At 39.8% G+C, this 25,728-nt stretch overlaps 2 protein-coding genes across 2 annotated transcripts in view; both read right to left on the bottom strand.

Moving 5' to 3' along the window:
• Positions 1–25,728, bottom strand: part of dst (dystonin) — a 277,698-nt gene that overhangs the window by 113,772 nt on the left and 138,198 nt on the right. The window contains 17 exon segments of the mRNA XM_036573677.1: positions 1,467–1,575; positions 1,662–1,750; positions 4,527–4,673; positions 12,445–12,543; positions 12,673–12,780; positions 12,874–12,957; positions 14,356–14,518; positions 14,684–14,877; positions 16,616–16,754; positions 17,020–17,198; positions 17,328–17,485; positions 19,028–19,211; positions 20,578–20,704; positions 20,926–21,080; positions 22,428–22,580; positions 22,672–22,797; positions 22,891–22,986. Coding sequence (XP_036429570.1) covers positions 1,467–1,575; positions 1,662–1,750; positions 4,527–4,673; positions 12,445–12,543; positions 12,673–12,780; positions 12,874–12,957; positions 14,356–14,518; positions 14,684–14,877; positions 16,616–16,754; positions 17,020–17,198; positions 17,328–17,485; positions 19,028–19,211; positions 20,578–20,704; positions 20,926–21,080; positions 22,428–22,580; positions 22,672–22,797; positions 22,891–22,986 — 2,310 coding nt within the window.
• LOC118810122 (desmoplakin-like) lies at positions 4,682–9,542 on the bottom strand. The gene is given in 3 exon segments (XM_036573676.1): positions 4,682–6,506; positions 6,509–7,535; positions 8,356–9,542. Coding segments are annotated over 3 exon segments (3,096 nt in total). The 5' UTR covers positions 9,418–9,542; the 3' UTR covers positions 4,682–5,499.

The raw sequence follows: 25,728 nt of genomic DNA on the forward strand, positions 1-25,728 counted from the left end.
GTTTGTGCTGCGGAGCGGAGCGGCGAGACAGTTATACACGTTCCTGTTTCCAGACAGATAAATGGTCACATCAGCCACTCTGCTCAATAAAAATATATAATGGTATATTTGTTTGTCCTCGGCAGCATTCTGATTTGTGATTAGGCAAAAGTTTCAAGCCTGGTAAATCTGTCTGCAGCATAGAACGTTTAACACATATTTCCTCATGAAATAAATTACATTTAAAAAATATCATTTTTAAGATATACAGTTTGATACAGTTTTCTATTTAATTTTCATTGATTTTATTGGCTTATTTCATTGCAGCGTGCAGGGAAAATATGCGGCAAGTCTATTCTCTAAATACTGTGCCGCTTCAGTGCGCCGTCTGGGACTCTGCCGCTTCACACACGCAGCCTGTGTGAAAGCGCTGACCAGTTAACGTGGACGCTTAAATGAAAAGCATGAATTTCCACATTGCTGATGCCATGCAGACGCAGTATGTGTGAACTGGGCCTAACAATCTGGATGGCCCTGTCCTTTTTTGAGAACATGACGTCCACTCTTTCTCTAGATTCCTTGAATCTTCTTATGATATTATGCACCGTACAGGGTGCATGACTGACATCACCTGTTTATGATATTTTTTGGACATTTTTTGACATTTCTAGTCTTAAATTCCCCCTTTGGAACATGTTTGAGGCATCAATTTCAGAATGAGCACATATCTACAAAAATAATGAGGCTGATATGATCAAACATTCTATATCCTATCTTTGTATAGTTTTTGTTTAAATACTGGTCCAAGTGGAATTACGAATCACTGCTTTCTGTTTCTATTTGCATTACACAAACTGTCCAAGCTCTTCTGGAATAGAGGTTTGCAACAGGTCAATAACTAAATCTGTACAATTTACAGGTCTAATTTTTCTTAAAATTATATTAAACATGTACTCACCCATTTAACAAGTCTATGGACTGTAAGAGTTCATTTTCAAGAGTGCAAGTCAGAATTTCAACAGCAAGAAGAGTGGAATTAGAAGCTGTCATGCATCTGTAAACACAACTTTCAGTATTTTGCAAAACAACAGTTGGTTAGAGACAACACACTGAGCATTACTGTAGTGTCTTGAAAACCTTTGAGGATGGAGAAAGAGCTCCTGGGGTTTGCTGTGAAGTCAGAAAGAGGCTGTGTGACGTTAAACACTCATGCTATGCAATGTTTACAGCATACTCAGTTTACCGTGTACCATAAGTATGAGTCCTCCTGATGAGGAAACCAGATTAAACCCTCTTAAATCTGCATGAACGATGCTTCCCTGTCAGGGCACTTTCAGAGATGAGTCAGAGGTTAGTGTAAATGTGGCTTTAATTTCAGTACCATGCCGAAAATGCACAGCCATGCAGTGAGAATATGTGCCTTTGTCACACATTAATAGCCAGGAACCGTTTATTTGGCTGCTACTGTTTGAGGGTATCCGTCGCACCTGTTCAGCAGAGGGCGCCTGTTCTCCAGTCTGCTGAGAGAGCTCACTGTAGGCCTGGTGGAGAGATTTCAGCTGCTCTTTCATTTCACGCTTTTCTTCTTCAGTCATCCTAACAGCAGAGAAAAACAAATTTTGATCATGATATCCCTGACCCTGTGAGTAATATTTATTAAAAAATAACAAAAAATAACATACTTGTCACTGTGTTTGGTTAGAATCAGCTGAGTGCTTCTCAGTGCTTCTGCAATTTGCTCCTTCTTTGTCAGAACTTCTTCCATTGGTACCTTCAGTGATGAAAGTAAACAGAAAATATTTTTAGCAAAAGGGCTGTGTTGTTATTTTTTGTTATTACAAATAGCCTTTTTTCACTTGGCAATGCACAAACTATACGATATACTGCAACATCATGATAACTGAAAAAATAAATGTTTGCCAACGTTATACTCAAGAAATACAGCCATACAGATTTGAATCGTCTGTATATCGCTGTTATTGGAAGAAAACCTAATACCTCCATTTTTGACGTTTTTCAGTTTTTGACATATTTTGAAAATGCCTGTTGCTCTTTACATTGTATGTAAATTTCATGATGAATGGACTAAAAGAAACAACCCAAAATGACTTGGAAAAACGTCTGGTTCCATTCACTTACATTAAAAGTGAAGTATGTTTTTTCCTTTTCCTGTAAAGTTACCATTTTGGAGAGGTTTTCTTCCGACAACTGTGATATAGAGGCCCATATTTATTGCTAATTCACGAATTGGGTAAGAAGACATGTAAAGTGTTGCACACACTACTTCATGCTCATACAAGTCATTAACTGCAAAATCTCATTTGAACTCTTTTCACTCATGGTAAAGCCACTGAGCGTTCTTTTCTCTTTTTCATAGCTGCTGGGGTAGAAGATATTTAGGTGTCACATGCATCACAACCAGCTCAACTGCTTTATTGAAGAATACAACAGCTTTCTGGCATTAGATTAACATCTGTGACATTCACCTGGGAAATAACTGCCATAACTGACTGAGCTACTGTTACTCTTTGCTATGAAAGTATACAAACTGGTAAATTAACTGTTTCTCCTCTAGGCTATTAGAGAGCATGAAAAAACTCTGTTCAATGACTTAAATATAACAAATGCACGCATAGACTAGTGTTCGAAGGTTTGGAATCACTGTTTACACAAACTATACAAACTATATCTGTGATTGTGTTAAGTTTGCCTGTGAAGGGCCTTCAGTCTGGGATCGGTCTGCCTCGCACCACAGAAACATAGGAGAGCACAGTATTCTGGGTTGCTGCATTGTAAAAATAACCCATTTTTTTGCAGTAAAATGTATAACATGATTCTAAATTGCTGCTCCTTTGCAACTTCACAGCTTTCAAATATGCTGTAAAAATGAAAATTAATACATTTCAGTGTCCAGAATGGTGAGCAAAGCTGTAGCAGATCCTGAAATTACAGAGGAAGCTGAGAATGAGAACAAATTCATTGAATTTAAAAAGTTAATAGATGATTATAGTATTTTTTTTTTTCATTTGATGACTTTGTGTTCATAGAATTCTTGAAATATCAAGTAAAACCACTTAAAAAATACTGTTGGTGAATAGTTATTACTTATTATTAGCTACTGTTATGAGTAGTAATAATGCATTACTTATTATTATTAATTAGTTCTTATTGGAGAAAAGTTATTACAGTGTATGAAATAACAAAACATGTTCATCTGGCAAGTTCAAAGTATGTGTAATGCTTCTCAAGATACACTGTAAAGTGTTCCTGCGTGTTTGAAAGTGGAACTGTCCTCTCATTGGTATTATGTGCTTTTATCATAGTTGGTGTACTGAGGGTGCAGGACAGAGCGGTAGAAATGAAAACAGAGCAGATTTTTACAGGATACAAACTGTAAACTCCTGTCATTTATTCTGCTCTGCTGCCCAAAGGCAGGAAGGTGAACAGACAAGTTTGTTTGCAGATGTTTAGGTGCCCCTGGTCAAATTACATGTTTCATTTAAATAGGTTAACACAACCTATACAGAGAACACATACTGCACATTTAATGCATATTGATGAATACTGTTAACGTGCTGAATTTCACATATTGGAAAAACACGAAACACGAAAACAAGAAATATGTGACAGCTTTCGCACAGGCTAAACTGTATTCAACTCCGCTGCACCCCAATATGTTAAATTAAGGAAACAGTAATTGTGCATTAAAATGTGCAGAAGTTTGTTCTCTGTAGAGAATATGTTCACTTATTTTCACTTAGAAAGTCAACAAAACATGTAAAATAAAATGTGCAAAGGTTACTACACATTTTATTTATCATTTTATATTTTCCAATTAAATTTAGCAAAAAATAGGAATTGTGCACTTATTTTCACCCAGAAAATCAACAAAACGTCATTCAAACTGTATTTTTAGTAGCTGTAATTGTGTGAAGTTAGCATGTGAAGGGCTTTCAGACTGGGCTCTGTCTGCCTCGCACCACAGAAACTTGGGAGACCACAGTACTTCTGGTTCATTTTTTTTCCTGCATCATTTTACATTATATCAAAATTTCAATGAATGGAACAACAGAAATGCTCCAAATGACAAATACTCCAAATTATTATTTTTGACTTACATTAAAAATAAATAATGCTTTTTCCTTCTCCTCTTACCATTTTGGAGACATGGAAAGTGACTATATGTATATCTGTATTATTCATTTGTGTGTGTGCTTGATTTGTGTGCTTGTGAAACTTTCGATAGACACATTTCTTGTCCATCTGAAGAGGAACAGAGTTTATAACACTCTCTACATGGAAAAGTTTAATACAGAATGCAGAAATACACTCGATAACAAAATCTGAGAGCAATGCATTAAAATATACACAATACAATTCTTTATTCCAAACATTGTACATACATCATTTGAAGTATTGTTAACACTTTGAACTCTGTGCTCTGACTGCTTGTTTGAAGTCAGCCCCGCCATCTCTCGAGGACCTGCAAATTCTTGAAAATGAAATTAGTAGAATGAAAAATCATTGAGCAAAACAGAATCATTTACCTGCTGCTTATTACTGCTCTCTGTGCTGGCTTTATCATCAGCTAAAGCCTTTCCATCTTTGTTCTGGCTCGTTTTCATATCGGACATCCAGTTCAATAACTTGTTAACTTTACTGGCGTGCTCTTTCTTCTCCTCCTCAACAGATTTCTGAATTTCACAAATAAAGAAAATATTGTGGGGTGAATTACAAAAACAAACCAACTGCCACGGTGTTTAGATTTGTGAGTATGTGTACCTCCACGCCATTTCGCTTAATATCTTGAGAAGTACGATGTAACGGGATCGTGAGTTTTAATCAAGCGAGTTTTTGTAGAGGGCATTCGATAAACCAGAGAAAATGTAAAACACGGATCACATAGATTAAAGACATTCATACACATGTACATACATGTTTACGGGGAACTACATTCCCAATAAGCAGAGGCACATATATGATTATAAAAATATTTTGATACTTAAAAAAAAGTTATTTAATTGACTAAACAAGTTCCTGTTAGGGAAGCACAGTGTATCGATCTGGGCAGATAATTGCTTTAAAAAATGTATTAGCATCGGACAGATATTTAGATTTGGCTGATGTTTCTGAAAAGATCTGTTTTATTCTTTTTACTGCATTTGTAACCCTACATAACAATATACATAAATAAATGCAGCATTTGTAATGCAAATCCAGCTGAATCTAGTGCCAATTTCACCAGTTTATAAATGTGTATCAGTTCCTATATTGGTGCCTCGCTAATTCCTGTCAGATAATAAAGGAATAGCTTGACCAAATATGCTAATGTGACAGAGAATGAATGGAAGCTAGTGGCCATGCATTTGCATGGTGCCATTGCTTAGTACTATTTAGTGACTATTGACATTCAGTAGCAATACTGAATGATGTTCAATAGCATTCAATAGAATTTTGGTTAAACTATTCCTTTTGGTTAAACCATTCCCCCCACATTTTAGCTGACATGTAAATACCACATCAGAAATGACGATAGGTCCAAATGTATTGGAAAGATGAATTAGCCCCAGTGCTATGAGGCTTTGTAGCATCAAGCAACAGGAGTCCAGTATGACTATCAAAGACACCTTTATCCAGAGCCTCTTTGTAGGATATTTTTCGCTTTGTCTTCGGACAGGTGATAGTTTTGGGAAGCGAGTGGTCATCTTTCAACTGTGCAGCTGTTGCTTTGTCAATAAGGCAGTTTCGGATAGCCTGCTGCACCGAAACTCTGTTATGGCTCTCTGGGTCTATCAGACCTCCAGTTGCAAGCTGGTACTCAAGACACCGAAGTCCGACATCTTTAGGGAACAGGTTCTCGTGCATTGCTTGAGCCACAGTCAACGTCCTTCCAGTCTGAGGGTGAATGACACCATAGTAGGCTTGCTCATACTGCTGCAGCTGTCGAGCAAAACTTTCATCTAAGAGTCCTCGGCGGAGTGCCTCTGCAATCTGGACTCTCTCCCCAGATGCCGGGTCGCAGATACCCCCGGTGCAGGCTTGAGCCTCCAGAAGCTTCAACGCGGTCAGTCTGTCCACAAGGTTTTGCTGAAGTCCTTTGAGAATAGAGAGCCTTTTCTTCAAGGCCACGACCCAGAGTCCAGCGATGGGGCTGTCCGTAACTTTGATCGCAACCTTTCGAGAAATCAGAAGATCTGCAAGCTCCCAGATGGTCATCTGACCACTATGGTAGCTGTGGAGTTCACTCGTTTGAAGGATCTTCAGGCTCAGGGCATTTTCAATGCAAAACTGCCGTCCACTCTTCTGGTCAGTCAAAATATGCAAAGTGTTCCCATCCGAGTCCACAACAGTTGTCTCCTGCCATTCACTCTCCTGTTGCGAGAGGAACAGGTAGGTTCTGATGTCTATGAGTCTGGCCTTATAGGCCTCGTACGTCGACATCTCCACACCGGTGGCACTGTTGATGACTGAAACTCTGTGGGTGCTGGCTGGGGAGAAACTGGAAATATGGTGTTCCCCAAAGGGAGAAGATAAACTCCACCACTTACATCATATACGCACATTTTCAGGAGTTCACCATAGTACGCTCTCTGTCCTGTTTCTGGATTATGGAAGCTCTTTGGGTTACTGACCGGATCAAAGAGAGTTTGAAGGGTGGCTTGATTTATGAGTCCTTGCTCAATGGCACAATCTAATGGAACCCGCATGCCAATCAACGGGTGAATCAATCCTCCGGTAGCAATCTGTGCTTCAAGTATCCCCTTCCCTCTGTGTCTTTCCACAATTCTTTCTTCCATTGCTTGGAACACAGAAAGTATTTTTCCTCCATGAGGGTAACCGCTGACTGCTTTATCAGCCTCTGTTATCTTGTCCCTCAAATCTCTTCCGATGATGCCTTTCTCAAGAGCATCTAAAGCAGTGTAGCTTTCACCGGTGACTGGATCAATGATGGCTCCTGTGGCAGCCTGAGCTTCCAAGAACTCAATAGCATAGGTCTTCGCCATTAAACCTGCCTCTGCGGCTTCCATGAAGGATATCTTTTTCTTGCTGGATTCCAGGTAAATCCCGGCAATTGAAGCAGGTTTGCCGTTGAACTGGGCTAGTGATGCTTGCACTTCCTCCAAGGTTATCAGGCCTGTTTGTAACTTCAGAGCAAGCTCCTGAGTTATTATTTTGGTTTTGATCAACTTTTTAATACTGATTCGTCCCCTGAGACCTTGAAGTTTTGTTGAGGATGATTCACTTTGTTTATCCATCTGTGAAGAATCTGTAGCATCACTGGAAGACTCAGCGCTGATGACACTAAATGATACAGACTGGCTTTTCCCAGACTTGCCTTTGTCTGACAGTGAGCTTTTCCTAGTTGTGGATGTTTGCTCAGACACGCTACTACGGGTGGTAGTGGACACCGTTTGCTTTGGCTGATTTTCCTGTATTAATGACTTTTCTGTCATTCTCAGGGCTTCTTCCTGAGATCTATGAGTCACTGTTACCATTTTATCCCGTTTGACTTTTTTCAACTCCTCCAGAACTTTATCTTTCTCCAAAGTAGCAATCTGTAAATGTGAGATGGACAGACAAAATTAGGTACTGAATATTTCTGCAAATAAGCTATAAAAATGAAGGCAGTATGGGTTTAACTTGTTTAGAGTATTTAGAATATACTTAACTAAATAGCCATGGGCAAAAGTTTGGGAGCCCCTGCATGTCGAACTACACGTTTTGTTCATTTGCTAAGTGAAAAGTACACATCCTTTATAGAGAACACATGTGGCCTGGCACATTTCATATTTTATATTTACTTTTTTTTCATATAGCTTAAACTTAGCAAAAAAAACACAAAATTGTGCACTAAAATTGGCCAAAAATGCCAAAGTTGTACTCTGTAGAGGATGTGTTCACTTATTTTCACTTATCAAAACATGCGTTTAAACTTTTTGAATATGGTTATTATTATGACGTTTTTCAGTGCAATGAAAAGTAATTCTGGTGCCACTTTACAGTAAGACTAATAAGAGATCATGAGTGGCTTAAAATCAGCTTATTTACGGTTATTAATTAGGTCATGAACACCTTAAGCATCATTAATAAGCATACAGAAAACATCTGATGATCTGACTACATCTGATGAATATGAATGTCTGGTGATGCCGACAGCTGTAATACTGATACTAATGTTGCTGGTGCCCTTTTATGTATATGTTAGAACTACGTATCAATGATTTTTGAGGTATTTATCACCTAATTAATAACCATTAATCAAATGTTTATAATGGGATATTGTAACGTAATCTGAAAGGTCCAAGAACTACAATGGCTCCCCAAAACAACTGATCTACAAAAATATATTGTAGTAACAAGTAAACACTTGTGTACCTCAGAAGTCTCTTTCATTTTCTTAAGCTCCTCCTCCAGATTCCGCTTTGCCTCTTCATATGAAGACACTATTTTCTGTGTCAGTATCAACTCAGTCTTCAGCTTTGCAAGCTCCCCATCTTTGGCACACTGATGACTGACTTGATTTACAACCTCCATCTCTTTCACCTGCTTGTTTAAGGAGCTGACAGTGACTTCAAGCTTTAAATTCTTCTCTTGTAAAGACTTCACTTCTTTGATGTATGAAGCAACCTGCTCTTTCAGAGTTTTAGCTTCATTCTCAGTGAACTCTAATTTCCGTTCCGCTTCTGTCAGCATCTGTTTCAGCCTTATTGTTTCTTTTGAGCTCTCTTTACGGACACTGTCCATTTGGGATATACTGGATTTCACTTTGATCTTCTCCGTCTCCAGTTCTGCAATCTTAGACTTTGCTTTGAGCAGTTCAAGGTCCAGAACTCCTTTCTGTTTCTCCGATTGCTCCAACTGAGCTCGCAGGCTGTCAAGCTGCTGCTGAGCATCTTGTTTGGATTTCATGGTGTTGAAATGCAAAGTTTTCAGCTTCTCAACTTCATGCGAGAGCTGCTTGTTGTCTCGCTCGATTGTTTCAGCGCTATGCGAGCGCTCCTTTGACTTCCTGTCGTAGTCTAGCTTCATGCGCGATTCCTGCAATGCCAGCTTCTGTTCCATCTCATTCTGCACCAGCTGTAACTGAGTCTCATAGCCCTTCTTCTGCAGTTCAAGCTTCCCTTTCAGGTCCTCGAGCATTCTCTTGCAGTTCTCCAACTGGTCCTCTAACATCTGCGATCTCAATTTAGCAGCTGTGGTTTCCTTCTGCTTCTGCAACACCTCTTCTTGGGTTTGCTCCAATTTCATTTTCAGCTGCGAAGTCTCGGACGCCAAAGTGGTGACTTTTTCTTCCGCGGCGCCCTTTTGTTTAAGAAGGTTGGAGCACTCCTGCTGCAGGTTTGTCGTGTATTTATCAGAGTTCGAACTAATCTCCTTGATGGTGAACCTATTCTTCTGTAGTTCTGCCTCCACGTCTTTGAGCTTGGACTGACTCATTTTCCATTCCTGAGTCACTCTCTGCAACTCGTCTTTTCGTCTTCTTGAGAGTGGAATTCAGCTCGTCGAATTCAGTCTTCAGACCTTGTAACTTCTGGTCAGCAGCTTGCTTGTCCCTCTGAAGAGTAGAGATGTCCTGCTTAAGGTTGACTGTGGCCTTCTCAGAGCTTCCGCTCACTCTGCTTATGGTCTGTTTGCATCGTAAAAGCTCGTTCTCCAGCTCCCTCAGCTTCGCCACGTTCTTCTTGCCCTCTGTTGACTCCTTTTGTAGAGCCATGTTCAGGTTATTCATCTCCATTTTATGCTCCTGAACCTTCTGATTGGCTAGATTCTTCTCCATAGATATGGAAGTAAGCTCTGCTTTTAAATTTCGGATCTCTTTTTCGTAGTTGGTAACATTCGCTGTGAGAGATTTAACCTTCTGCTGGAGCTCAGAGGTTTTTTTCGTCTCCTCGTTGTAGTCCCGCAGTTTGATTTGAAGCTCGTGGGCCGTCTGGGTTTTCTTAATTAGCTCCTCTTCGACTATTTTCAGCTGAGATTTCGTGCTCTCCACTTGTGACTTGAATATGCTGATTTGCTGATCTTTGCTGCCGACGTCCATGTTAACTTTATCAAGCTCAGCTCTCAGGCTCTTCACGGAGCGTTCACTGTCCATGTTGACTCTTCTCAGTTCTTCTACCTTCTTTGTAAGCTGGGTAACCTGCAAATCACTCTTCTGGAGTTCTAACTCAAGGTTCTTGATCTTCAGCTGCATGTCCTTTTCACTTCTTGCCTTAATGCTCATGTCGTCTTTGGCTTTCTGCAGCTGATCTTTCAAGTTTTCCAGCTCGTTTTTCAGTGTTTTTATCTTTTGCTCGGAAAGTGATTTTTCTTGCTGGAAGGACTCGATACTTACCGTAAGATGCCTGATATCGCCTTCCAACAGCTGATTTATCCTGGTTAGCTCAGTTACCTTAAATTTCACCTGTTCTGCTTCAGCCTGCTTGGAGGAAAGCTCTTCCTCCAGACATCTCAACCTCTGACAACTCTCCTGCTCGCTGGTGCTCCGTTGGAGAAGCTTCCCTTGATTGATCTTAAGCTGTTCCTTTAAGCCGTCGACCTCCGTTTTATGAAAAAGCACCCTCTGCTCTAGTGACGACTTGTCTCGCTGGAGGGATTTGACTTGTTCTTGAAATATATAGACAGATTTCCTAAGTTCAGAGGCTTCCTGCCTCAGGTCTTCAGATTTCTGCCTGTTGCTGTTCCTGTCCGACTCCATTTCCACCTGAAGCTTCATCAGCCTGTTATTTGCATCGTCCAGGAGCTCTTTGAAGCGCTGTGCTTTCTCTTCTGCCATATTCTTGTGCATAAGCACAGAGTTCAGCTCAGACTTCAAAGTCTTGATCTCCGTTTCTGCTCTCTTTTTGCCCATCATCAGCTCGTCCATCTTGTACTGCAGGGCTTCTGCTTCCGCTTCCGAATGGAGAAGCTGAACGCTGCTTGAGATGCTAGATTTCTGCATACCATCCCTAATCAGTGTCACCCGTGACTCGCCCTGGAGCCCTCTAGCTTCAGACTGCTGAGTGAGATCCATTTCCATGGTCCTAACCTGGTTCAGGAGTTCTACCTCAGCGTCTTCCTTGGCTTTCAACTCCCGTTCCAACGTACGCCTGTGCTCCTCCAGATCCTGTACGTCGCTGTTCTTGCGGCGCAAGTGCTCCTCCAGCTTCCTGCGGGCCAGCGTGCTCTCCTCTATGTTCTTCTTTAGCATGCGGAGGCTCTCCTCCATGGAAACCTGTTTGGCCTCTGACTGCTGAATCAACTGTCGGCAATGGTTTAGCTCTTGCTCAATGGCAGTTTTGCATTTAATAGCACCTTCCAGCTCAAGTCGGTATTGCTGTGCTTCATACTCTGCCTTTGATTTCTGCACATTCAACTCCTCGACTGACTTTTTCTGCATGTCCAGCTCTCCTCCCAGAATGTCCAGTTGCTGTTGCCTGTCGGATAAAGAAGCCTCCAGTTCCAGTACCTGCCGTCGCAGCCTGGAGATCTCCTCTTCACCTGCTGATTTCTGTAGCTCCATACTCTCCATCCAGCTCCTATATTCAGCCCTTTCCATAGATGACCTCCTCTGAAATTAAAGGTAAAATTATCCTCCAAACGCTGGCTAGGGAAAGAAAATTGAGATCAAGCTCTTGCACACTTACCAAACCAAGCGTGAAAGTGCCCCTCCACCTCCTAGAGAAAGGCTTTTGAGTTCTAATTTGAAACACCATCACCTTCAACAATACAAAATACTGCATATTTTGTATTCTAAGCTTAAGTTAGTATAAAGGGAAGATTAAGAAAACAGCATATTTTGTTTACCTTGTTGTGCATTATTGCCCGTGAAGAAATAATGCACGTAGTTTCACGTTTGAAGTAATGAAAAGTGGATTTTCCCAAAACTCCCATTGTAATAAAAGAGTGAAGCATGGCTGGAAGTATACTATACCCAAATAACATGCACAAAAAAGCAAATAAGTGACCGACAGCAGTTGTTCAGGGATGGAAAGTGTCAGATAAACAGATGTGCATTGGAAGAGACCCAGAGAAAAGTCATTAAACACATTCACAAAGAGATTCCATATGCAGGACAATGAAACCATTACAGCTGTAATAGTACAAGTCTTCCAATAATGATAATGAAATAATTCAGTATAAAGCCACAATCAGGAATCGTAAAGCAATAATTTCTTGGCACAGAAATTTTATAAATATTGCTGCAACAGGCTTGAGAAGAACGTTTCCCTCTTCACATTTACAGATCAAGACCGAAAGGCAATGGAAAAAATGTACAAACAACAGAATCAAAATGTCTCAACAAAGTGATATAGGAAGCCATACAATTTGGTCTATAAACACCATAATGAATGTGAACGGGACTATACAATAAAACTGACAGAAAAATGGTTTTCAAATCACTGATTGTGCTTTTAAATCATAAAACAAATTTTTAAAAAGTGTGAAAAAGTTCTAACAACAAAAAGGCTACTGCACACGTCCTACCTCATCTTCTTCTGCCCTCTTCAGTGTTTCGCTTGCAAACTTCACGTACTGAGTCATGAGAGTGACCAGTGCTGTATAACGAGTGCGCAGGTCCATAAACTGAAGAGAAAAAGAAGGACAATTCATAAGCTGTCTGAAATCAAACACCTACATCTATTACAAGCTTTGTATTTTATTTCATGAGCTGCTATTATTTTCTAGTTATTTTTCATGTCCTTATGTCCTCACCTCCTGTTGGATGGCATCTGATGAGCTCTGCATCCTCCTCCTCTTCACAGGGGATTTGTGCTGAGAGTCCACCATGGCCCTGTAGGTCATCAGCTGCAGCTCATAGTCCTGAAAGCAAAAGAGAATGTAATATGCCATCTCTTAACACCCTACACTCACAGTGTCTTAACAGATTTATTCTGAAAGATAAGCCGCACTGACCTTTACTCCGGCTGAATACTGCTCCGAGTACTTCTGGCATTCGTCAATCTTACTCTGCTTACGTTCAATTTCTGCAACAAGTACCTGAAACGACACATACTTTTCATGAAGTGACTGAAAGGACAAAACATATAGAACAGGTGGCACCACTTTACAATAAGACAGCCTTTATAAAGGGTTTATGATTGGTTTACAATTTGTTTATTAGATCATAACACTTTAAAAATCATTAAAAAGTAGTTTATAACACTTAAAATGGAAACAGTGAGCGGTTATGCTTGATGAGCATGAATATCTGATGAAGGTGACAGGTTTAATGCTGACTGATGGAGAAGACAAAGTAAGATAATGTTGCTTTAAACTTGTACCTCCGAAATGGTAACTTTGCAGGAGAAGGAAAACTCTTTCTTAACTAGTACTGGAAGTTAATGGAAAGATCTTTTTCCAAGTACTTTGAAGCCTTTATGTCAGTCCACTCATCATGAAATTTTAACAGAACGCAGAGAGTAACTGAAGTTTTCAAATTATGCAAAAAAAAAGAAAAAAAACAACAAAAATGGAAACACAAGATTTTTGTGCAACAGCAATGATAAAAAAAAGTTTTTTATTTATGTGTTATAAGCAGAGGTAAGAACAAGTCACCAAGCTGCAAGTAACAAGTAAGTCTCAAGTCTTGACACTCAAGTCCCAAGTCAAGTCCTAAGTCGAGATAGTCGAGTCCCGAGTCAGTACAGACGAGTCCCACGTCAATGGTCCTAATCTTAGAGTCCTAAACAAGTCATTATGCATTTTTCAGCTAATTTAAGGCCATAACACTGAATAAAGGTAACAGTAATACAGCCTTTTAACGGCAGCATGTTAGTGGTGTATGGTTGGTCAAGGGTTAGAAAACCGTTAAAAAATACTCAAAGAATCCTTTGCATGGTTAAAGTGCTCTTTGCATCATGCAAGGGTTCGTAAGAATGTGCTGTAGTGGGTTCTAATAACCCTTTTTGAAAAGGGTTCTATATAGCACCCAAAGGGTTCTTCTATTTTCACGATGTCAAATTTTTCCGAGGCTTAATGTTGAAGTCTGAGTCAAAGTCCGAGTCATTTTTGTTCAAGTCAAAGTCGAGTCACAAGTCTTTCACGATTTTCTCAAGTAGAGTCTCAAGTCATCAAATTTATGACTCGAGTCCGACTCGAGTCCAAGTCATATGACTCAATCCCTATTGGGGATTTGGAGACCTCTCTGGTGGAAATGTGTAATTACATGCAACATGTGAAAGTGCGCATTGAAAAACTGCTATTGTCTTTATATCTTCGTCAGTATAACGTTGATTTTGCATTTGAGACCTAAATATCGAGTCAGATCAATTTTAACAAAAAATCTTACATAGTGCAGCTTTAATAAACTAATTATAAACCATGCATAAACTCTTTATAAGGGTGGTCTTACTGTAAAGTGGTACTGAAAAGGCTCTGAGACAGAGGAAATCTTACTTTCTGTTGGTTTAGTAACTCAGCCAAAGCTTTGCTGTCCTCAGGCTGGTTCTCCTGAGTCTTCAGCTGGTTGGCCTCCATCTCTTTGCTCCACTCGTCAAGGCTGCTGTATGTGTCCTTGTAGTACTTCAGAGACTTGCTGATACCTTCCAGATCCCTAAGTCTAAAAGAGAAAAGAATAATGTTGAAACTGCGTTTCTCAGTAAACAAGGAAAACAGTGTGAGAGGGTTCATTATTTTAGGATCCAAATATTTCCTTCAGATAAATTAGGCAGAAGTATTACTGCAAATATCTACTTGTTTTGACTGTATCAAATGCCTGACCGACCTGTTTTCAATCTGAGAGTGGACGTTACGCCATCTCTCTCCAAGCTGCTCGGCTTTCTCCTTGTGCCAGTCAAGGTCAAAGTCCCTCTCGTTGTGCGTCTTGAACATACGGTCACTGATGACTCTGGCTTTCTGCAGCTCGTCCTCCAGGTCGTGGAATACCTCTCGCCTGTCGTCTATCTCAGATCTCCATTGCTGCAAATGAAACATGCATTACTGGTGTTGGAAAAAATAGTGCAGGCAAAGAAATATACTGTTGGAAATATTTAACACTACTATTACTAATAATAATAAACTTCAGCTATAGAGCACTTTTCATACAGGCATCAGCTCAAAGTGCTTTACAGACAAGTGATAAAGTTCAGTCATAAAGGAAAATAAAGGTGTGTGATTTTCTTCCATTCCCTGCTGCTGTTCAGTAATAACAATAAAATAAATGAATAACGTTAATAGTATTAATTAAAATACACAATAACACATTCATTTAAAAAGATGCATATAAAAAGAAAGGCACATTTGTGAAGTGAAGACATGTTAACACATCTTCTACTGGGAATAAAAACTTGAATATTTTAAACTAAAACATATAAAATAACACAGGACTCTTTATATGTTTTATTTTTTTTTCCAATATGTTAAATCCGTATTGGAAATTAAATTATTTATTAAACTGCAGTTCAAATAAACAGTAATCGTGTATTAAAATGTGTAGAAGTGTGTTCTCTGTAGAGGATGTGTTCACTTACTTTCATTTAGAAAACGAATAAAACATGAAATATGGCCCAAACTTCTGCAAATTCTATACAAATGTATACATATTTAATTAAAAACTACAAAACATATGTTTTCAAAAGTCTTAAAAGTGAACACTGAGCTTGAATAGCAGAAAGAGTCTCTCCATATTTTCTTTAGATAGATAGATAGATAGATAGATAGACAGATCACTTTATTAATCCCAGAGGGAAGGTCGTCAATCACAGCAGCACAAAGTAAAGAGCAAAACAAGAGTAAAAGTATTACTGTGCACTATTATACAGAAGCATAGATAGAAGAATAAAAAAATAATAAAATTTACTAAAACGACCATAAAATATAATGTACAGTATAAAAATAATTAAACTAAATCACATAAATATTATGCAGGTGACAATGCAGTGGTGCATGTCACATCCAGTGAATGAACAGAGTGACTAAACGCTGTAAACGATAACATGTTAATAGTTGTGCAATATTTATGGCCATATAAACAAAGTGGCAGTGCAATAAGCAACAGGTATGGATGTATAAACAATTTTTATTTATTTTTTTTTACCCGATTATCTCCCCAATTTAGTCGTCGCCAGTTCCACCCGCTAGTCAGGACTCCCCCAATCACACGATACCATCAAAGCTAGGAGGGTGAAGGCTAACACAGGCTTCCTCCGAGACCTGTGAAGAGCCACCGCATCTTTTCGAACTGCCGCTCACGCAACGTCACTGGACAGCCGAACGCGCTCGGAGGAAAGCGCCAACCGCCAGATCTGTTACGTCAGCTAACAGACGCCTGCGCTGACTAGCATCGCGCTGAGTGATAGGGGGGGAGAAGGAGGGGCCATCCTACCCACCCAGAGAGAGCGAGGCCAATTGTGCTCTCTTGCACTCCCGGCTACAGACGGCTGTAGCATCACCAGGGATCGAACTCGCGATCTCCTGATGATAGGGCCAACACTTAGACGGTTGCGCCACTCGGGAGCCCTAAAAATTTATTTTATAGGTGTCCGTTGAAGGCCAGTATATCTAAGATCACATAAACAGACAGACATTCTGTGAGATATGCAGGTGCTTTAAGGCCGTGTAGAGCTTTAAAAACTAGTAAAAGAACTTAAAACGTCTCTTAAAGATACAGATGAGCTGTGCACCTTCTCTAAAACGGAGGTACCTGTCAGTACTTTACCTTGAGAGTGCTCATAACTGCATCGATAGACTTGATGTCAGCGTTGACCGCGTCTTCTTCACACAGCTTGGCCTCGTAGAGTTTGACCAGAGCTTCGGCACTCTGGCTGTGTTTCACCACCAAGCTCACTGCCTTCAACCTGAGAGCGACATCAGCACATTTAAGTGTTTGCACTGGTTTATGTCAGTTGTCATGAAGTGCCTATGTAGGTGTTAAGCAGTGTTCACTTGGAACTGGTTTTATTACTGACCCTTTCAAATAATATCAGTCAATATTATCAGTTTTAGGAATTAATTGTAGCTCATTAAAATCAGCATAAGTGACATTTTCATATCAGTCAGGCCCTCAGCGTAGCAGACTGCTGCTTCTCCTTCAGGAAGCCAGTGAGCAGATGAAGCACTCACTTCTCCAGGTAGATGGAGCACATGGAGTAGACCTGAGCCATGCTCTGAGTGAGGACGCTGAGCTCAGAGGAGAGCGTGGGGACGGAAGGAGAGTTGGCAGCCTGCCTCAAGAACACCTCACACTTCTCCTTCAGCACCTCCAGGTCCTCCTTCAGCCGATCTAACTCTGCCTTCTTCCTCTGCGGGCGTGGAGGAGAGCAGGTAGGAGTCAGTGCTCAGTGGTAAAGCATGTAGGAAAGTTGCTGCACGATTGCAAAAGGAAAGTCTGCATGGTGGAGGACAAATGCTGCCCACTGAGAGGCCGTTACCTCCTGCTCGTTGATGCGCTGAATGCTGGCCTGCAGGTCGTCTCGGGCCAGGGGGGTGCGGATCTGCCGGATCAGCTGCTCCTCATGAGCCTCCACGCGCATGCGGAAGTTACGCACCTCTGATATGAAGAGGTTGTACACCGATTCCTCGTGTTCCTCTGTTGACCACAAGAGGGCATCAAAGTCAAACACTAAGCACATCTCCAAGTTGAGCGCACCACCAAAATGACAGATAACATCAAAAAATACAAATACTTGTGAAAAAACCCCAAGACTGTGCTTTTATAATTACGTTTACTAACAGTTTTTGAACACAGCTGCTTTAAAAATATAGCTGCCAATATAGTTTTCCTAATTTTAATATTTTCTTTTTAGTGACAATGTCAAGTAACAATGTTTGAAGACATCTAGCTTTTCAAAGGTCTTTTCCTATCTCCTATCCTGCATTTCTCTTATTAATTATGTTTTGTCGTTTACCCTTCATGTCCACTTCTGATATTTTTGTGTGTTTACACTCCAAAACAGTCATAAATCCTTTTTCCATGACCATTTTCCAACCTCTCCTTATCCCTTAATTAAACAGGCTGTTTCGGTCACTGTGCTTACACCTCCAGTGTAAACAGGCGGGCCTAAACTGCTGTAGGCTGAATATTAAGTTGATTTTTGTGACATCACAAAAACAATGAATACAAAACAGACTCCGTTCCAAATATGGACGGCATGGACGGGGTAGTGAACGGTATGTTTTGAAACTTTGACGGTGTTGATGCTACATCAAACTCATCAAATTCATTTAAAAAAGCAAGGAAAATTCAGTTTTCCATGATTTGGGCCCTTTAATGAATGTTCACCCTGTCTTTGTTGGGTGCAATAACAAAATAATTTAAAAGCTGTTTATTTTTTTGCCATTTTCTTTGGAAAAACTGCAAAACTGAAGGAAGGCCTGACAAAAGCCCTATTTTGGGACCACTTTTTGGTCAAAATAAAAGGAGGTTTTTGAACTTTGGGCCAAAAAAAATTCGATACATGGTTTTAAAAGTTGTTTGGACATTTAAACCAACACCAAATCACTGTTTAGGCGAAATGCATGAAGCTGAGTATAGCAAAATGCATTAGTAAGGACCTGTTATGTGTGCCCACAGCAAGAAGGGCCTGGGTTCGATTCCCCGGCCGGGCGACCAGAATCCTTTCTGTGTGAGTTTGCATGTTCTCCCTGTGTCTGTGTGGGTTTCCTCCCACAGTCCAAAGACATGCAGTCAGGCCAACTGGAGATACTAAATTGTCCCTAGGTGTGAATGTGTGTGTCTCTGTGTCTGCCCTGTGACAGACTGGCGACCTGTCCAGCAACCGCTGGGATAGATTCCAGCACCCCCCACAACCCAGGAGGATAAACAGCTTAGATGACGAGTGTTTTGTGTTAAAACCTTTGCAGTTACAGTGAAAATTAAAGACTAAAATTTTCAAAATAAGGCAAAAGAAGAGTCCCTGAACTTTTGCTGGGCAGTGTACATAGCTGTGTTGATATGTTCGCTTCACATATCAACACACTGACCCCACTGTGGACAGCACAGGTCAGGTCTGGATCAGGAATAATTCCAAAAGGTATTAACTTTGTAACTAAGCAGCTTAAGGGGGAATGTGTTTAGCCAGCAGCACTGGGTTAATGTGAGGAAAGAGAAACAGTGGCTGGGTGATCTTGCCTCTCTCTGCAGACTTCAGCAGCTCCTCATAGTACTCTTTCGAGGCCAGCACCTCCCTCTCCAGCTGAGCACAGTCTGCCACGGTGAACACCTCCGATTCCTCACTGTCCTCCAGAAACTCCTCAAAGTGGGACTGCAGGCTGCTCAGGACCTGCTGGTGCTCGCCTGGTAACATGGTCTTAATCTGAGGAGAAACAGTTAACGCAGTCAGCGAACGCCCTGCCCTGCTCATTTTAGCTATGGCACTGAGCACAAAGAGGGGTTATTGGAGAAAATGTGTCCCGACAGGCCACGATTAGCTTTCATAAACTGCAGGAATGGTACTGTCGGTTAATTGTGCCTTGCAGTGATTAAGTTAGATGAGAGCTGAGTGCTTGTGATCTACCCAGCCCTGCGGAACGTTCTGCTAATGCTTGCAATCTTCCCAGCCCTTCAGCCTCTTCATTTTCTCTGGCTAATTTTCATGTATAGTCATATGCATGTTGGGATGTTTGGAGTTTGATTTTCTAAGTGAAAATAACTTAAAAATACTCTACTCTGCTAATGTCTGCCCTGCGATGGACTGGCGACCTGTCCAGGGTGTAGCCTGCCTTCCGCCCAATGACAGCTGGGATAGGCTCCAGCACCCCACCGCGACCCAGTAGGATAAGCGGTTTAGATGATGTATGTATGTATGTACTCTGCTAATTTTAGTGCAAAATTTGTTTAACATACTGGAAAAAAAAAACATGAAATGTAATATTTTCCCCCAAAGCTGCACTATGTGAGATTTTTTGTTAAAATTAAAAGAGGTTACCTAACTGAGGGAAAAATAGGCTAAAACATATTGATCACGTGCTGCTGTGAGTCTCCCGGTGAAGCCTGAAATAATCATTTAAAAGTCAGAGGCACCGGAGTTCTTCGGGCCACATCATACGTCTTTACATATCATCGCTGTCCAATAAAAACCATGTATCTCCATTTTTGTTGATTTTTAGTTTTCCACATTGTTTCAACACACCAGCCGTCCTTTGCATTGTGTAAAAATTTCATGATGAATGGACCAAAAGAGATGCTCTAAAATCACTTGGAACAAAATCTCTTTACACTGACTTACATTGAAAGGTAAGAGTGTTTTTGTCTCTGTAAAGTTAATATTTTGGAGATACTTGTTTTTCATTGGACAGCGACAAAACTAACATCACATGCAGAGGCTTAAAAAGGCTCAATATTTAGGTCTCAAATGCAAAATCAACACTATACTTATTAAGATATGATAATAATAGATTCCTCAAGTTCTGACTGAGCTTTGACTCCCAGTGTGCTCACCATCATCAGATGCATCTGCTTGAGGAAGGGAGCCGAAACACAACCCAAGTTACAAAATGCTCTTCCTCAGGTTGCATGCAATTACACATTTCCACCAGAGAGGTCTCCAAATCCTCCAAATATACATAGTGCAGCTTTAAATTCAGCATATAAACAGTATCTGAACACTCAAAAAACACCTAATATGACCAGGGCATCCAAACCTTTGCATGTGACTGTAGGTACAAATATAAAACACATACAGAGGCAACGGTGCTTTTGCGGATGGTGCGGATGTCCATCATCAGGTAGTGCCAGGACACCACGCTCTTCATGTTGATATGGGAGCGGTGCCACAGAGCCAGGACGTTCTGATACAGCTGCTCAATCCTACAAAAGAGAAAATGCACGCTATGAGAACCGGGCACTCATTCACACACTCAAAAAGACTTCCCATCAGTCATTATACACTGCAATATTGTGTTACCTTCAAAAGCAGTGTAAAGCGATACTGCGGTTTGAAGGGAGTGGTTCGGGTAAACTGAATAACTGTATTGATTTTTTGGGAGGATGAAAAGAGTGAGAGAGAATGGCAAATGTGTCGTGCCCACCTGCTGGCCATGTCGACCGCCTCCTTGTTGGGCGGGGGCACACTGAAGCAGACAGAAGGCACCATGGCCTCGTTCCCTGAGGGACTGATCACCTTCCACTTAGCTCTGTGAGAGTTACTGGCCAGCACGCACTCATCGTCTTTGTAGATGGTGATCTATGAAGACAAAGAGAAAGAGAGAAGTCAGCTTCATTCTCCTGCTGCATTACTCTAGCTAATTATTATCAATTAATTAACAGCTACTCAAAAATTTTCAACAAAAAAAATCCATGAGTTGAAAGTTAAAATTAATCTTGAAGAACAGTATTAATTTGTTGGTAATTTGCATTATATACATTTTTGCCTCACAGTGTTTATAAAGTTTATATATATAGAATTTGCAACTGTCTTACTGTGCAGATGTCTTAGCATCCAAGCTATTTTTCTTGGCAGCAAGTGAGTTTTTGCCAGTAAAAACAATGCATCATTAAAATTAAAATAAATACATATTTATTAGCTTTAAATTAAATGCAAATTAAAAATAAAAACAGCAGAAAGCCGTAAGGATCTCTTATTTTGAAAAAAACGTCATTGATATCTTTTGAGCTATTTTAAGAACAAAGTTTGGTTCCAGATTTCTCCTGGATCCCTCCAGCTCCATCACACCTGATGTAACATAATGAAGTATAATGAAGCTGATTGATTATAGGTTTTGAAATGGTTAAAAAATCACACTGAACAAATCACTGCTTATGGTGTTTATTCCAATATTAGTTTTTCTGAGAAAGTAAACTCTCACTGCCCAGATAAACAGCAGTTTAAATCTAATTTGGTGCCTACAACTTTCACACCGTACTGTAGATTTATACAGCTTATAAAATGTATTAATATTTTGGACTATCTAAGAAACTATACATGGCTTGGTGGGTCCTTTTTACTGTTTGAGAAAATACTTACTAAAATGATATTATTATCAGCTACAGCCCTATTATTAACTACAAGCATTCTAGCACTACACTAACAAACTCCTTTCCCAAAACTGAGCTGATCACTATTATTTTCCACAGCTGTTTGCTTTCACCCTGCGATGGATGGCGACCTGTCCAGGGTGTATCCTGCCTTCCGCCCAATGACAGCTGGGATAGGCTCCGGCACCCCACTACAACCCGGAAGGATAAGCGGTTTAAATGATGTGTGTGTGTGTGTGTGTGTGTGTGTGTGTGTGTGTGTGCGTGTGTTTGCTTTCAAAACTGTATGTTTACATTGCAACAAGCTGAATTTGAACTGGGGGTGTTTTCATTTGGTGGATCGAGGAAAATAAATTTAAAAGAAAAAAGAAAATGTATTTACCTTTAGAGGGCGGCAGTGAGTAATGTGTGTTTATTTCATATTAATAATGCCTCAGTATCTCTATAACTCTGTATGAACAGGTAGGCTTTCGTACTTCAATAACAAAAAGAAATTAACTGCAGTTTTTATACGGCTTAATGATCGGCTGAGAAGTTCTAATTGTGACAGGTTTACCTCTATTTGTCGGTAGTCACAGATGGCTTTGACAGGGATGGAGGTTCGGACGGGGTTCTCTGGGTTGCGGGGCTTGAGCTGAACGACGGACTTTGCTCGTCCCACCAATCCAGCGACAGTGCTGCGGTACTGAAGAAGCTGCTCTTTTTCATCCTGCAGTGACCACACATGACCAGTTAGACCAATTATCAGGAAAGCCACTTATGATGTATAACGCACTGGACGTTTTTGCACGATTCCTAACCATAGACTCCTGAATGAGGTCCTCCAGCCTGTGTAATCCGCTGGTGCGGTCACAGCTGTACTTTCTGCTAATGGAATCTTGAAGGCTCTTAAGGTAGTCCATGGACTCTTTGGCGTCATTGAAAAACTGTCAGGAGGGGAAAAAGTCCAAATGTTGAAGTGAATTAGACAAAGCAGGACTTTTCTTAGTGAATCAGGGAAAACGGGCTGTGTGACCCACCTCGAAATAAACGGTGTTCTCTTTCAGGTGCTGCTCCACGCAGTAGCAGAGCTGCAGGATCCAGCTCCACTGCGTCTGCATGGCAGCCTTATATGCCTGAGGACGGTGAGAATAAGAGGAAAGGTCTAATCTTATTATCTGACAGCGCTGCACAACATATCTTTTATTAATCTTTATGGCAACATCGGTTTTTGCAATACTGCTGTCGCAAAAAGTAGTAAAATAAGTAAATCTTTTACTAAATCCCAATTTCTGAAGTATACTGTGAGCATCCTGAACAACGTCAGATGTTCTAGATCAGTTTCTGTTTTAAGTTATCAGGCTATTCACACAAACCTCAATGATTTTGGTCAAAATGAAGCAGGCCAATCTTTTTACATCCAAAATGTTTAACAAGTTCACATATCACAATCACAATATGTAGCATTATAACTGCGACAGGACATTATTGAGTGTCTGTTTCTGTCCAAAATATCAAAATGTGAAGCCTGAAGTGATCAGGGCTGCCTACAATAATTCAAATACTCGAGTGTTCATTTGTTATGTTGGTATTTATTTCACTATGTAGTATTAAAAGGCTTTGTCCTTTTTAAGCCACAAAAACTGCGTCCTAAAATAAATATCATCAAGGCCTTTAGATAGAACAGTTATTGTTAATATAGAAAATGTTAAAAATAAATAAACTATAACTGGTTCAGGTCATAAATTCATGCCACGCATCCACATCTCTTCACCTCAAAGCGCAACAAACGGCGCTGCTTTCTATGCAGCCACTGAAGCTAAACGAGCAGAGATGCTTCAGAAAGAAATCCTGCGTGTGTGGAAGAGCTTTAAATTATCAAACAATGAGAAAAATGCTCAGTGCAGAATTTGAGATATGTGAGTTTGAGGAATTATCTAAAATATTTAAGTGTATTGATCCTCATCTGAGGACCACCACACATCCAACTGTCTACTCAGTGTTGGTATATAACCACTTCAGATGGGAGTATCAGCTCTTTTTCTCACTTTCTTTTCTAATGAAACAGTTTTATAGCAGGTTTAAAACCTATTTTACCAAAACTACTTAAGTCTGAAATTTTATTTGTATAGTCGCCATGACAACTTCAGGACAGAAGCTGTTACAGAACAACAGCTCTTAAGTTCATAATCTTATCATTAACTCCAAATAAGAAAACAGTATTACAGGAACATCCTAACTAGACTAAATCTCCTAAATACTGTCCTGTACAACCCCAGAGCTGTCTTACCTTCTGTTTAACTGTTTCTATCGTTTTATGCGGTGACAGACAGCACAGTTCACTATAACTAACTTAGCATAATCACGTTACATTTATCTACACTGAAAAAGGTGTTTTGACAAATGAGCGTTTTTTTCCTACCAGCGTTTTAAAATCTCAGACGCTGCAGACTCGATCTCCACCATCCCTCTTACCACCTTCGTGTGTTAATGTTGATGATGAAATGTTACAGTGATGGAGGTGAATAATGAGGAGACGGAGCTGAACGTGTGTCTGTTTATTAGGAGGAATATCGTTAGCGCGCTCGGCTAAAGCGTTTGGGAAATGGAGACTGAAACTGTGGAGTGGTGACTCTGATAAACAGCACAAAGCACTAAAACAACATTCATAACTTAAAGTTTATCACGCTTTAGTTTTCTGTGACCTTTTTTACATCAGTAACAGTAGCTACCGTTAGCTGTCTGGCTAACTAACCTGATTATTTTGATGACTGCTGTGCACATATGGTCGGTTGCTAGGCAACAGACAAGACAGTTGATTGTTGACTTCATTCGAGTAAGTTAAGATTTCCTAACTTGAGATAAGATGCTGTAAGATAAGATTCGCTTCTGTAATACGAATTTGTGAAAAACTTATCTTGACCTGTCAGATCTTAAGTTAAGACAAAGAAAACAAGATGTTTCTGTAATACGGCCCCAGATCTGTTTATTTCAACTAAACCACAATAACAGGTTTTTTGCGGCTGTTATCAGAGAAGAGAGTTAGTACAGCACAGGAGCTGCCCTGAAACTACCACACCAACAACTTCACTGCATTTCAGTAATTTACTATTTACTATAACATTTTAAACTTTTAGTCTCTAACCACCTCCGCACAGCCTGCAACTGCTTTATTTGATTTTACTTAACTTTTAATATGACTTTTGGTATGTTTAAACTATGTCTTAACTATTGTTTTTACGTTTTACTTTAAATTTTTTACTTTTGTACTTTTATTTCTTTCCTTTTTACCATTATTTTTATTTCTTTTATTAGTATACTTCTTATTTATTTTATTATTGTCAACTTATTGTCTTACATCTATTTCTTTTATTTCTTTAATTTATATTTTTATTTATTTTATCCTTATCTGCTCTTTTACTTGATAAGTTACAATATTGTAATTTTAATCGTTTATTGATTTAACAGTTTATTGGTACCTTCTTATTATTCAATTTTACTTTTATGATTTTTATTATTTAATTATAGCATTTGATTTATTTTTTTTACTGTACAACATCTCAATCCCTGATTCCTGTATTACTCGGCTTCACTGTAAATGAGTGTCTCCCTCAATGTATTCCGAGGTTTAATAAAGGTTGATTGATTGATTGATTTCAATATAGTTTAGAGCACTATAGGAAGTGGGAGTGTCGCAAGAGTTAAAAAAGGCATTCGTTTTGATGGATGTAAGACATGTGTCTGTATGTATTTCATCCACTAAAAATGTTTCAAATATTATTGTTTTTAAGGGAGATTCTGAGAACGAGTTTTCATGTACTTGTTTGGAAATTTCACAAAGTACTTAAGCCCGTAAACTGCAGTTCAGGCCAGCCTTA

This window comes from Colossoma macropomum, unplaced genomic scaffold (genome assembly GCF_904425465.1).
Source record: "Colossoma macropomum unplaced genomic scaffold, Colossoma_macropomum, whole genome shotgun sequence".
In the NCBI taxonomy this organism is placed as follows: domain Eukaryota; kingdom Metazoa; phylum Chordata; class Actinopteri; order Characiformes; family Serrasalmidae; genus Colossoma; species Colossoma macropomum.